General features: G+C 42.0%; 1 protein-coding gene across 2 annotated transcripts in view; it reads left to right on the top strand.

Annotated features, from left to right (window-relative positions):
- Positions 1-13,950: 13,950 nt before the first annotated feature.
- LOC310934931 (glutamate receptor ionotropic, kainate 2-like) overlaps positions 13,951-14,878 on the top strand; it is a gene marked incomplete at both ends in the record, with an annotated part of 71,361 nt that continues 70,433 nt past the window's right edge. For both annotated transcript variants that reach the window (XM_083898736.1, XM_083898735.1), the window contains one exon: positions 13,951-14,074. In XM_083898736.1, the coding sequence (XP_083754862.1) occupies positions 13,951-14,074 (124 nt within the window). The remainder of the gene's footprint in view (positions 14,075-14,878) is intronic.

The following is a 14,878-nucleotide window of genomic DNA, read 5'->3' as shown; positions in this document are numbered from 1 at the left end:
GGGTGAGTACTATTATACTTTTTATTTATGAGATACCAAGGAATTCATAATTTTCAGCTTATGTTTTAATGAAATTGACTAAAGATTTGGATGTGTTAATTACAATCATGTTTGATTCACTTCTTCTGATACCGCTCAAACAATCTTATTTTTGCACCCTTGCTTTAGAGTTCCACTTTCATCTGCCGTCATCATGATCAAACTGGTAATATGACCTTTTGTAATATGCACTTTAAACGTCTACATTTTGACATTTCCTATGAATATAATGAACACTCAAGTATAGTTTCTCATATTCTATAAGATCAACATTTTATATGTTTTTTTTTCCCTTATAGCTGAGCCTTTCCATTGTTCTGGGACTGGTCGTTGGTAAGTTCATTGCGATCGCTGCTTTGATGATGACACTACCGTCTATCTGCTCTGTACACATTCCCAAAATAAACCTCTGCTTCGACTGTCATTTTCAGAAAGCAACCAGCAGGGCCCCCCACAGGGCCCCCCACAGCGCCCCCCGCGTCCCATTGGTAACAGATTTTTTATGAGCATTTGGAAATTGAGGAGATCAATGTGTACTTGGAGAGTTTACAATATTCCCTTCTTGCTTTAACTTCTCCCAAGGTTTCCCACAGTGCTGGACAGAGTGGTTTGATAGAGATAACCCTTCTGGAACTGGAGATTGGGAAACCCTCCTTTCTCTTCGTCGAAGCAACCCACGAAAGATCTGCCGATACCCAACAGCCATCGAGGCCGAAACTCTATCTGAGGAAAGTCCATCTGATACTGGGGATGTGATTTATAGGTAAATATAAATGCAATTAGAGGTTTTTCGAAAATGTAATGAAGTATTTGGGAAACATTTTCCTATGGTATTGGACACATGAAGATCCAGTGTTTAGGTGTTGCTGGATTTATTGGCAGAAATTTAAGTGTATATTTGCTTTAAAACCCTTTAATATATATGTAGTGCAGGCAAGGGCCTTGCTAGATGAAGGCCACCGCCATGTTTCTACAACAGCCGTAATGTGCTTTTTCCTTAAGAATCCTAAGAATTGCTCTTTGTTTTGCCAGACAAGACACAGTTGTAGGATTCGTCTGCAGGAACAGAGACCAAACGGAAAACAAGATGTGCAGTGATTATCGCGTTCGCTTCCGATGTCTCTTCTTTAGTCCCCCATTTATCTGCAAACCAGGTACAGTACTTTTACACTTTTAAGCTACTATTGCAAAGTGGACTCCATTTTTCTCTTTTGTTGATGTCCATAAGCAGTCACTAAGCACTAGTGAGGAATTACTTGAGTGTCAGCCTCTGCTTTTCTACAGTAGGCGGTGATACGTTTGGCAAGCGGTTTTAACGTTTGATAGGTAGACTACCGATTTCTGCAACGTCAAAACTGCAGTTAAAGATATATGATTTTTTTTGTTTTTAGTAGTCGTTTATGTGTATAGGGTTTGTCATTAGATATCTCTACCAAACATCTCCTTATATGGACATCCTGGTGGGGTGGTCACATAATTCAGTAATTCTGCTCAGGTGTGTTTATATAGTTGATGAAAATATATGTATTTTATCATATTGGCTTGGTTGTGCTGAGAAAAAGACACTCTATACTGCACATTCTTATAGCCTCTGTACGTTTTAAGGTAGTATGTAATTTTTAAAGGTTCGGTAACACTGAAATCATGCTGCTTCTATTTTAGCGCTTCCTTCAGTGTGTTGGACCAAGTGGTATGACCGGGACGATCCCAGTGGATTAGGGGACTGGGAGATCTTGGGTAGCCTGAGGTCAGAAAACCCAGGAGAGATCTGTGAAAAACCTCTGATGATTCAGGCCAGGCCCGTTGTGCCAGTCGCAGCCGGCAGCACAGAGCAAGACATTTAGTAAGTTTTCCTATAAGAGAAGAATATAAGAGCTTAAATGTTATTGTCACAACCCACCAATCATTCAATACTTATACAGCCTTCAAAGTTCCAACATTATCATGATAGAGCCTGGAGCACACAGTGAATGGGAACTTTGCAGATGCACATTTACATTAGGCTATATTCAATTTTAATGAGGCCTCTGAGGAAATTGGGTAATTTTCCAGATAAGTATTATTGTCTGAAACTTTTAAACAAAGGTTACTTTATTGTTCTTTACTGAGAACATAAGAATCTCTAATAACGTACTAAGGAATAAGAAAAAAATTAATACATCAATTTACTGATAATGCTTATTTATGATAATATTACATTGGACATTTGAACCTTTAACCCTTTAACACCTAAGACTTTTTTCGTTTTTGCTTATTTTAACCGTCTTGTGAATAAGTGTTTTTGCCCATTTTTCCAGAATAGCTTTCTGGAAGTTATTTACAATTTACTGCATGTTAAAATGGTGCATTAACTATTTAAAATGAAGAAAAACAAAAAAGGTTTTATTGAGAAAAAACATTGTAGTTGTACACAAACACCAGATTTTCTGTGTTAAAGGTGGAATTTGAACATTATATCGCATATTTATAATGACATTTGTTTGAGTTTTTGTCTCAATGTCCAAAGACAGGAAACAGACATTGTCTCATCATAAATTTTAGATAAATATAAGAAAAGATAAGCATAAACAAATTATTCAAATCACGATGTAGATGGTTTTTTGATTTATATTTTTCAAACATTTAAATCACAAAATTCATCAATGCATATTTTCATTTAACTGCGCAAATTTCTTTTTCAGCACCAATCGACATGTGGGATTGATTTGCCTCAATAAACTCCAGAAAGATCGCCGTTGCCTTGACTACGAAGTTCGCTTTAGATGCCTATGCTAATGTGGGTGCCACGGCAACAGATGACTCCAATTCCAGTGCATTTCATTTTAAATTTTGCCCGATTTTTTTTTGTATTATTGTTGTTACTATTTTGTCCTGAATGACGAACGGTCATCATTTTTTGTGTGTTTGTGTCGTAGAATAACGCCCACATTAAGTTGCATAAGTTGCTCTTTGTTATTATGTGTGAGTGATGTCAGGGTGACCGTGAGCCAGCATCCTGTGAGTCAGACACTTACGTTTATTATTTATAGAAATGCCTTTTCTACCCTGAAATGACAATGTTATCCTATGTGAATAAGTTTTATTTTTTATTTTGAGTGATTATAAAATGTTCATAAATAATCAGCAACATTAAAAACAAACAAAAAAAAATCAAATTTTCTTATTAAGTTTTTACAATGATAAAGCAGATGGTAGGGAATTTTTATACGAGACACAGACAGTAGGAGGTGCTGCATAGCCATGTCGCCTCTATGTGGGGAAAGTGTGAGTGAATCTTATTAGTGGATCTTTATTGTCACTGGAGAAACAACACAATTAGACCACATGAATATATGCCCACAGTTGCTGATAAAAAATGATAAAGATGATAAAAAAAAGTGTGGAAGTGTTGTAAATTTTCTATTGAAGTTAAAAATGATATCTGGTACAACACTAGTTGGTTTCATGGAAGTAATAATAGACACTCAAAGCAATACATACACAGTATAAATCACACTTAAAGAGGTATTTTATATTTGAGAGTAATAATGACTGTAATAGTTTGGTGTTCAAGGTTCTGCTGTCTGTTATATACTTTGCTGCTGCTTAGCTTCAAATTAGCATGCCCGCTCCTCCAGTAAGACAATGTTGAAGTGGGCAAACATATAAAGAGACAGAGAGGGAGTTAAACTGGATATGTTAAATGTTCCCGCTCTACTTTTTAATGATAAACCCAAAAGAGGAGTTGGTGCTGAAGTAAAAAATTAAATCGGCGTAAAACTGAAGTATAAACGAGAGGAACGTCAAAGCATTACGGCGGCGTCCACCATTCTCTTTCATTAATCTCCCAATATTCCATGGCTGTAAAGACCTATTTAAAGACCGGGGCCATGATTAAGTGGTGAAGCACAGAGCCACAAAGGGAACCAAGCTCATTTTCTTTCCCCCAGCCCTCTCTCTTCTTTACTCCTCCTCCTCTAACTCCTTTCTCTTTCACGCTGCCATTCCCGCTCTTCGTGTCTTTATTTTCACTCGCCGTCTTCGGACTCTGTCTCTCCCATATTTTACTTTAGTTTTCAGCGGAATTATGTAACTAAGGCGGAGTACAAGGATAAAGGCCACATTATACTTCTCCGAGTGCGTAATGCGTTATCCGACTGCGTAACCACGGAGACCACACTAGCCTTCATACTTCTCCGTCGTGGTGACGGATACGCACTGCAATTTCCCGCCCGATCAGTAGGCGTCGCCACGCAAGGTTGTTGTGCTTTTGGCTACAGTGAGCAATGGCGTCCGAGAGAGAAAGACTGTTGTTGTCGTTGCAGCTGAATAACATTGAAACGGTGGCCGTTTCTCACTTTTCTGTGTCACGGAACGCAGTTTTAAGATAATTTGAGGCGAGAAATTAGCCATTTAGAATCTAAACGTGTGCCGTGTGTATTAAGATATGACGTATTTATAGTTTGGCTGCGACGTTGTCGGCGGTGATCAGCTCCGCCTCTGTGGATGCTCGGTGCGCACAGTGGCCGGCACAGAGCAGCTTAGCTCGGCCTGTCCTGAGGACCGATCGCAGCTCTTGCCGTCTCCGTTGTCCCTTGACGGAGTGACAGACACTTAAAAAATATTTTGTGCACCCGGAGACGACGCAGAGACTCTCCAAGAGGCTCCATGCAGAGTGCTCTGCGTAACCTATGTAGAGCACTTTACGCAGGAGTATAAATTGGGCTAAAGGCTTTTCTTCTTCTTTTTTTCCCTAAGACAAAAGGGTTTATGGAAGTGCTCATTGGTCTCTTAGAAGCGGAGGATGAAGCTACGTGGATGGAGATTTAGGAGCGTTCCCTCCCCCGAGTCGTAAATAGCGAAGGCAAACGCTCGCAAAGATGCAACTTCCTCTTGACCGTTGCAAGGTGTCCTTGAGCGGAAGTAGAGAGCCGTACAGTGAGAAGGGTTGAGTTCATTTTCACGTGTAGTGTACGTGATTAATGGTGGAGAGGAGAGGAGAGGCCTCATTTCATCACCTACAGAATAGAGAGGGCATAAATGAGTTCACACTCGTCCTTAGGTCTCCACGCTGCTGGTCCAGATTCACATTTGTCTATTTGAGGCAACGTTTTTTTCCTGTAGAATACGTGGAAGTGAAACGACCGCCCAGAATGTACGTTCAGATTTAGATGCAGTATAGTTTCACATATCCATGTTGTTTGTGTTTCCATCAGTAACTCAGTTCCTTTGCATTCATGTAATAAACCCGAAGGTTGTATTTAAAATAACTAATATGTCACACCTTTTTTTTTTTCTGTTAATCTGTCGGTATATTTCGGTGCGACTGCAGTCTTGGCAGCCCATGAAAGAACAGTCCGCTTACCTTGTGTTATTTTTAATGAAAGCCATAACCGAGCGATTTGATCGTTCTCAAATCCACGTCTTGAAAGTCATTTCATCTAAAGACACATATTTATCACATTTATTATGGTATAAATATGATTAACGCCGAATGACTTGTAAACGAGCTCCGTCACTACACCGTCTGGGGCAGCGAAACGCTAACTTTAAATCCCCGTTACTGGAGCAATATAAGCCTGAAAAGCTATTAGACCGTGACCCCTGAGAGATAAACGAGACAAAAGCATTATTCCTGTACCTCTTTCCGGAAGGTGAGAACAACACCGGCCTATTTTCACTCTGAAGAGCCATATTAGTCATGCTAGCTTTCACCTGCCAGCAACTCCTGTGTGATGGCTGTCTGGGACATTTTGTTTCCAGTCACAGTAGCTGATCCCTTGATTGAAAACACTGAATGCTGAGAGGTTGCTATCCCTGTTTGGACTTTCTGATCCTGGAAGTCGAAGGCAAGTGCTGGGGCCCTTTCATCCCCAGCTGCTACAGTTGATCCCTAGATCTTTGTAGAAACAGACTGGATTGCATTAGTGGGATGGAGGCCGTAGAGTGGCAGGGATATCTGGCCGCTGTAACCCTTCCCTGAGAAGAACTTTGTCAGGTGTGGAACAGATTACCGAAAAGAAAGTTGAGGCATAGCTGACAAATTGTTCCTACGTTTTTGGGCTGTGAATTCATAGTGTTTGTATTTTAGGCGGAGGTGGAAAGAGTACTGAAATATTCACCTCAAGCAAAAGAACCACTATTTTTGATCACATTTTAAGTAAAAGTACTTTGTTTAATATGTTGCTTTTTGAACAAGGTCAGAAAAGGTCAAAGGTAACCAAACGCTTTAACTTTCTCACTCACTCAGGGACCTTGATTAGCACCGATTCACCTGTCCTCGTCATTCAACTGTCTTCATTCACCTGTCCTCATCATTCACCTGTCCTCGTCATTCACATGTCCTTGTCATTCACCTGTCCTCATCATTCACATGTCCTCATCATTCACCTGTCTTCATCATCATTCACCTGTCCACGTCATTCAAATGTCCTCATCATTCACCTGTCCTCATCATTCACATGTCCTCATCATCATTCACCTGCCCTTGTCATCATTCACATGTCCTCATCATCATTCACCTCTCCTCATCATTCACATCTCCTCATCAATCACCTGCCCTCGTCATTCACCTGTCCTCATCATTCACCTGTCCTCATCATTCACATGTCCTCATCATTCACGTCCTCATCATTCACCTGTCCTCATCATCATTCACCTGTCCTCATCATTATTCACATGTCCTCATCATCATTCACTTGTCCTCATCATTCACCTGTCCTCGTCATTCACCAATATTTTTTAGTAGTCAGGAACAGATGTGATTTAAAATGTAGCGAAGTACAGTCCTTCCAAAAAAAACATACTTAAGTAAATGTAAAAATGTACATAAGTACACAAAAAAACCTTCTCAATTACAGTAACGCGAGTAAATGTAATTCATTACTGTCCACCACTGATTTCAGGGCCGGATGAAGTGCCCTAAGTTGTGTGATGTACGGCGATAAAGCAGCACAGAAGTGTCGTAATGAACTCACAAGTGGTTTCTCTTTTTTTGTCAGTGCTTTGAAAAACTTTGAATTAAGACCAAGCACTTACAAGTTTGGTGTCCATCGTGTGTCCATCATGTCTCTCTGAAAAGCTCTCGAGCAAGTTTATTGGAAGCTTTCCCCGTAACAGTTTGAGTTCCATGTGAGCGCCTCTCACATTTGCCAGTTTCCTTTTTTTTTCTTCCCGTTCTGCAGCCAAGTTATTGACACAGACTATTCCAATGGGGAAAGTCACTTTTAGCAAGTATTGCCAAGATCTCTATTTGAGGGCCAAAATATGTAGGCAGACAGATGCAACTGATCTGTCCACATTCTGTCCCTACCTCATGTTCACATTCTCTCCAAGTCTCTCTCATACACACACACACAGAGGCAGCTGTTTCTTCATCATTCATCATTAACACTGAGAAATCCCCCTTTAAGGACATCCTTATCCGGCAAAACCAGACTCTGCTGGGTGTCGCTTTAATAACAACTCTAGCCGTCAACCATCCCATCAGCCCCATGTGTGACTTTGAGTGTTTCTGTGTTTGGTTCGAACAAAAGCCACAAAGCACAGAAATCATTTGTTTTGCAGACGAGGACAAAGAATAAACAACTCGCACACAAAAACTGAATTATGGAACGTGTATTCATGGATACTTGCATATCCCATGTAATAGATAGTATTAGAAAATCTCAGCATCGTGTTGTCTATATCTCATAAATAATGACATTTAATGCTCAGAAATGTAATTGCATTTTCAATGAGCGAATGCTTCGAGCATAATAAACAATATACTGGGGGAATGCTAATTATTCTAGAACTTTAGCTATGGAGATTTTAGGGCACTCTTTCTTAAATGTGTTGGATCCTTCAGACACTGGCATTAATTCTACATTTAAAGCCACTTTAATCACCTTTCTTCCTGAATTCTGATGCTTGTTTTTATCTTCAGCAGGTCGCCTCCATCGCGTCTTTGTGCCTTTTGGTGCATTGAGTTGCTGCCACCGCCCCGTGATTGGCTCACGAGATTCTAGCATCAAACGGGTCGTCAGACGCGCTGAATAAAGTGACCGTGAGTATGTTTTTTATTGTATTCAATTGGTGTGTAGGAGGGTCATCAATATTGATTTTTTTATGATAGCATCATGCACGTTAACCCTAGCCCTAGCAACGTGCATTAATGGGCTAACGTGCATGAATGTCCCTGAGCTTTACCACATTGAATATTCCCTTTTTATATAGAAGACACATTAATTTTACTAATGCAAAGAACAACACAGTTATGTATCTGCTTCTAATCTCCCTCTTCTGTCTCTTCCTCGCCTCTCCTCCATTTTTCCTTTCACCTCAACCGGCCTAGGCATATGGCTGCACATTTTTGAGTCTGGTTCTGTCAGAGAGAAGATTTCTTCCTTTCTTCTTTCTCTTCTCTCTCTAACCTCTCCCTACCTTACTGTACACAGTGCCTTGAGATAATGTATGTTATGATTTGGCGCCATACAAATAAAGTTGAATTGAATTGAACAGACGAATGCAAATGTGCTAAAAATGCTCCTATTGGCCAAAAATATTGCTTCTAGGGTAAATGCATTGTTTGTAAGTAATCTTTATTTAATATTCTGGGACCACTGTGAAGTTTAATAGTAGTATGACCTTCATTCCACTCAGCTTTATGTGGACTCAAACTTTGGCACTCTCAGTCAGGTCTGATAGTTTTGCTCGCAAAGGACACCACATACAAATAATGTTTTACCGTTTCTGTGCATGAAAGCCAAACACCTGCAGGATAGTTTATCTATAAATGCAGGGACAGTCATGTTCATCGCATAACTGTCCAAGTGGTTGCTTAACAGGCTTGTAAATTGCCGGGTAACTTACTGAGGTCACCAGTAAGTGCAGTGCCAACGTTGGATAACTAAAGCAAGAGATATCGGTAGAAATGCGACAGATATATTGCTAAAAGTGCATATATATGCACCCAAATTTATGCACTGCAGCTTTAAGATAAAAGTATATGATTGAATAAAGTTAATGTGAGGGGGCAGTGCATATGAAATCAGGAGATCAGTGTTTACCATACTCAAACATGACAGCACTATACTCACTGTATTAGTATCGCAGACCACGCTATAGACAGAAGTTGGAGATTGTTGTATCACATTACAGAGTCAGAGTGCATCACCAGAACTAACCCTGCCTGACTGCAGTTGCTGGAGGGGGGGGGGGGCTGAGGATGAGGCATTGTGGGGGCATTGTGGGGGCATTTAGGGGCAACCGTCAGCACTAATGAGAAGCGACAGTGTGCAGAGAGGTTGTAATTACTGTCTCACTCTCACTAATTGTCATCTCTGAAGAATGCAGTCCCGCTCAGATCCGAGAGATCTCACTGACGGGCAGTGCTCGTGTCACGAGGCGAGAGGTCGGATGCTGACTTCAGCGCGCTAGTGTGTATAAAGGCACTGTTGAGTCGTGACCAGAAGTCAGATATACTGTATATATAAGTGAGTTGACTGCCTCGATTAATACTGATATACTATAGTTGGATGAAGGGACTTGTTTACACTGTGTAAGTGTGAAAGGAGGAAGTGTCTGTCCTTGTGCAGGCCCTTCATTCCACTTCATCCTGACATAATAGGCAGATGAAGTAAAGACCATTGTTGGGCTTTCTGGAGCCAAGCGCGTTCAAATAAACTCGAAGCATTTGGTATAATGTGGTACAAATCAGCATTTAGTACGGAGAGGGGGGGGGGGGGAGACTGAAGAGAATGAATGTATTCTTTTTCAGGGTCTTACCATTCAAAGTGCATCAGCTTCTCGTTTCCATGGTTTCCTTCCCTGTGCCAATGCTATCTTTCCACCAGTCTGCCTGTGTGAAAGAGTGAGGGAGGGAGTAGAGAGAGAAAGAGGGGAGGGAATGACAGAAGGCTTTTAGCAGTGGTTATCTCTCCTTTGCATAAAGTCCCCTTTGCATTACCCGCCGCATGAAAGGCCTCTGAATAAACACACCAGTCAGCTCATATTGAAGCCTCCCTGGGTTACAAGTGAGTGGGTGTCAAACTCATCTAATTTTTGGTCTCTTTCAAAAAAAAAAAAAAAAAAGACTACACGGTGTGATTGTGGATGAAAAATCTCCCAAATGGCTCAGGGGTATTTTGCCCATTAATAACAATAAGCTGCAGCTCTTTGCTACTAAGACACAGCGTTATGTGCTGACTGGTTTACAAAACAATGGAGTATATATTCTTTCAAAGTGGCATTACAAACACTTTGTCCTTATTTACCCTCAACTATACAGAAAATCAGGTCGTTGAGCACCTGATGGCTTCTCACACCTAGTGCAATGCCGCAGTAGCGGGCCAGAGGGCGCTGTGTCTTCAAGGTGGGGGGGGGGGAAAAGCATGCCATTTGATGTCTTCTCCCCGAGCTCCATAAGTATTCCTTTCATGCTGCGTGTGGAGCTGTGCTGACTTATACGGAGACCCTGAATTTCTTCCATAATTATGCTAATGGTCCAGATGGTGGAATGATGAGTGCCATTCTCTTTGATATGCTCACACTGCAGTGGGCTGGTGCAGGGCCCCATGCAACACGGCTTCAAAGTCGACCTTTGCGCCAGCCGGCTTGATCCCACATCTATAAAACAACCATGTCTTTCTTTAAGTGATACAAGTGTCGTCCTTATACGCTAAGATTCATTTGCTTTTATTCTATTTTTGGAGGGGATTTGACAGATTCTGTGACGTGCAGGTGAGTGAAGTGTCCATAATTGGGCATACAGTATATTGTGTTGCTAATGTGGTTTATTCATTATGTACATATAGATTCAAGGTACGTCAAAGGACAGAATAGTTTACATTTAGTTCACAGTGCGCTGAAAATCATTAGAGATCTGGCACTATTTTTCCCCAAATTGACACACTAAATATGTCTAACCCTTATAAAGCCCCTTTGGTACTTGTATAGAGACAGCTGTGTTCAGTCCTTCGTCCTCTAGATGAAAAAAACAAAACACCACACACTAAAATAACTCATTGTGATGATGATAATCCATCACAGTATTGATCGTAACACTTGTGTGATGATTTTGGAAATAGTTGCTGATGTTTGTTACATATACGGTGTAGTTTGTTCAGTCACTGTGAGTAGTTTTGTCTATTTAAGTTGTTACGGTGTCTCTGTCCATGGTGCTGAAAAGGAAAGTTTCGGGAAAAACTCATGACTATGGGTTTTTATTTTATTTTTATTGTTCCTGTGTCCAACCACCACTTGTCTTTTTCTTTTTTTTGCAGTTGTACATATTAACCACTAGGTGGTACACTACAGTGTTTCAGTTTTAAAAGGTAAAAACTCAAAATCTAGGACAGATTAACGGTCTGCGAGTTATACAAAAGAACACAAAAGACCTATGTTACACATTCTATTCTTTGTCTGTTTGACTGTAATACTGTAGTACACTATATTACCACACACACACACAGTCCAGCCATTCACACTTGAGTTACAATGATCCAAAGGTTTTGGACGCGCTCAAACCACACACAAAAAAGAGCTCCCTTTCACATCTCCTGTGGGATTAAATGGTCCCTCTACCTCGAGCTGATGCCGCTGATGCCGCTGATGCAAGGGCCCATGAAGGTGGAGCCGAACTGATAAGACACATGTGCTGTTAAATCAATAGCATGTGGGCCCCCCCCCCCCCCCCCATCCCTTCCACCCACCCACCACAAGAGCTGCAGATATCCATCTTCTCGGTGCTCCGCGTCCTTTTAGGAAATACCCTCGTTTGCGGCTGCTTTAATCAGATGGAAACGCGACAATCTCGGGTGATAGGCCGTGGCGTGTCTCTGCCCGTGAAATGTAGTCGTGGAGCTTGTGTGTGTGTGTGTGTGTGTGTGTGTGTGTGTGTGTGTGTCTGTGCCACCTTCACATCCTCTGAGGATAGTTCTCTCGCTCGTGAATATAGTCTGTGTGCTGGAAGGCTTTCAAGTCTTAAGTGGAGTTATTTGCATAGGTTAAATATTCGTGCCTTTCAGCAGCTTATATATCGACGGAGCCTAACGGATTTGCTGTTCTGCCAATTTTAATTTCTTTTCATCTCACTCCTCCCTCATTTTAAGGAAATGATGGCTGGGATTGTTCAAAGACTGTGGCACGCAATCTCATCAGGAACCTTTAGGAACGGAAGTTATGAATGACAACAACAACAAAAACTCATGTGTACAGAGGAGAGTCATTAAAATCTATCCTCAGGCATTGTGTTGCTCCAACATGTGTGCAAACATTTGGTAGTTTGTGTAGTTACTCTGTGTAGTGTGTGCAATTGTTGGGTGTAGTTTGTGCAGTTACTCTGAAGTTTGTGCAGTTGCTGTTCATACTGTGTGTAGTTTGTGCAGTTACTGTGTAGTTTGTGTAGTTACTCTGTGTAGTTTGTGCCGTTGCTGTGTGTCCTTTGCAGTTACTGTGTAGTTTGTGTAGTTGCTGTGTGTAGTCGGTGTAGTTACTCTGTGTAGTTTGTGCAGGTGCTGTGTGTAGTTTGTGCCTTTACTGTGTGTAGTTTGTGCAGTTACTTGATGTAGTTTGCGCGTTTCCTGTGTGTAGTTTGTGCCTTTACTGTGTGTAGTTTGTGCGGTTGCTGTGTGTAGATTTGCTGTTATTGTGTGTAGTTTGTGCCTTTACTGTGTGTAGTTTGCGCAGTCGCTGTGTGTATATTTTGCGCAGTCGCTGTGTATAGTTTGTGCAGTTACTGCATGTAGTTTGTGCAGTTACTGGGCGTAGTTTGTGCAATTATTGCGTTTAGTTTGCGTAGATACTGCTTGTAGTTTGTGCAGTCACTTGGCGTAGTTTGTGCAGTTATTGCGTGTAGTTTGCGTAGATACTGCTTGTAGTTTGTGCAGTCACTTGGCGTAGTTTGTGCAGTTACTGCGTGCAGTTTGTGTAGATACTGCGTGTAGTTTGTGCAGTCACTGTGTGCAGCTTGTGCAGTCACTGTGTGCAGCTTGTGCAGTTATTGTTTGTAGTTTGTGCAGATACTGTCGTTTGCTCGTGTAGTTTTGTCTCTTTGGAAATAAGTATGTTTGTGTCTCTGTCCGTGGTGCTGAAAAAGAAAGATTCGGGGAAAACAGTCAGTGGTCGCTCTCATGGAGTTAGAGGTTGACCTCTGTCTCACACGGTGATCAGTAAGTATAAGTGAGCAAAGGGATTCCTCCTGTAAGTTAAAAGCAGTTTCTGTGCGGACTTGAAAAGGCTTCTTATTTACCGACGTGTGCATTTTCAAACCCATGCATGATCTTAGTGCCGGAAGAATAGAAAAAAAGAAAGGGAATAAAACGCATCCTGAGTCTCTTGCTCCCCATTCATTCCTCCATTCATCGCTTTCTTCATTACCTCGTTTTCACCTCTTCTTCTCTCTCTATCTGTACCCTCCTCCTCCTCCTCTTCTCTGTCTCTCTCTCTCTCTCTTTCTCTCTCTGGTGCGCGTTCACAACACTAACCTTGGCTCGACGTCAGAGCTTGTGCAGCAGTGCAGTATAATGGGAGCGCAAGCAACCCAGAGCGCCTCATAGGGGGCTGCATATCGCTGCTGTATCCTCTGCTTGGCGCTCTCTAGCTCCTCGCCACCCCTCTCCAGCACATCACCTATAGCCCATGCTCGGGCTCCCCCCCCTCCCCACCGGATCCGTACCCTTCAACATGGATGTCCCGCCGTCCCTCGACCCAGTGGATTGTTGTTTCTTGGCGCAGTGAAGGCGGAGAAGGAGACGGGGAACGCAATCATGCCGGGACTGCTAATGGATACGGGGAAAGCGCAAGTGACCATGCCGTGATCTTGCGCATCCAGGGCCGCCGTCACCCTGCCTTGCCAAAGCGACCGTTGAAAGAATTCCGTGGGAATCGAACCCGCGCACCAGGAGGGGGGGAGGGGGGGATAAACCCGCTGTGTATTTTTTAAAAAACAACATGAAGATTACCTCCCACCATCTGATGATAAGCAGTCTCGTTTTCAGATCCAACCTCAGGCTGATCCCGCTTCTGCTGCTGTTTCTCGGTTACACTCGCGGGATGCAACACGTTCTGAGATTCGGTAAGATATTGCACTTGTTTTTAAACGCGCCGTTGTGTGAATGTGATGTGTGATCACAGTCGCTGCCTCTCTCTGTGTGAGATGACACTAATGCAGCGGGACGATTTGTTTTTTGTTGCCACACTTTTGTTCACCCTTGTGTTGCAATTAACACCGTGGAGGCATAAAACTGCACTCCAGTGTTGTGTTGATTGACTTTTTATTATCACAGTTGGAGCAGCTGTTTCACACAGTTGATGGGATGCTTCCCACAAAACCTTTAGAGTAACTAACTTCTGTAAGAAAATCAACTATAATAGAATGGGGGGGCTAGACTCCTACGCAACAGTTCAGGCGTTTGCAACCACCACTCGCGTGTATCCTTCACTGAGTCCCGTATCTCCATGGCCTTTTAAACTGCTGACACATGTCCTCTGCAGTAAATGTTTACATGCAAACGTAGTGCGGATCAATAGCTGTGATCCAATCCAATCAATACGCGAGACTTTCTATCCTTAATTCCACTTAGGGAATCCCATATACCTCATTTATATCCCTCTATATTATGTTTTTTTTAATGCCGTTATTGGCTTTAAACGTATATGGTTCCAGTTTCCTGTTTGGTTGAGTCAAAAAATAATGACTCATTTTTTGGGGGGGGCTCAGTAAAAAGTTGGATCACTCGGCTGCGCATGGATGATGTAAATAGCCTGGTGTTGATTATTAGAGTATAGTTCCTCAACAGCTGCTGCTAAAACAACAACAACAACAACAACTGCACCGCTGCTGATTCATAGCTTCAAGACAAACAGAGCAATTAAACAA

This window comes from Microchirus variegatus, assembly GCF_963457635.1.
Source record: "Microchirus variegatus genome assembly, chromosome: 12".
NCBI lineage: Eukaryota > Metazoa > Chordata > Actinopteri > Pleuronectiformes > Soleidae > Microchirus > Microchirus variegatus.
This window is presented reverse-complemented; position numbering and strand designations above follow the sequence as displayed.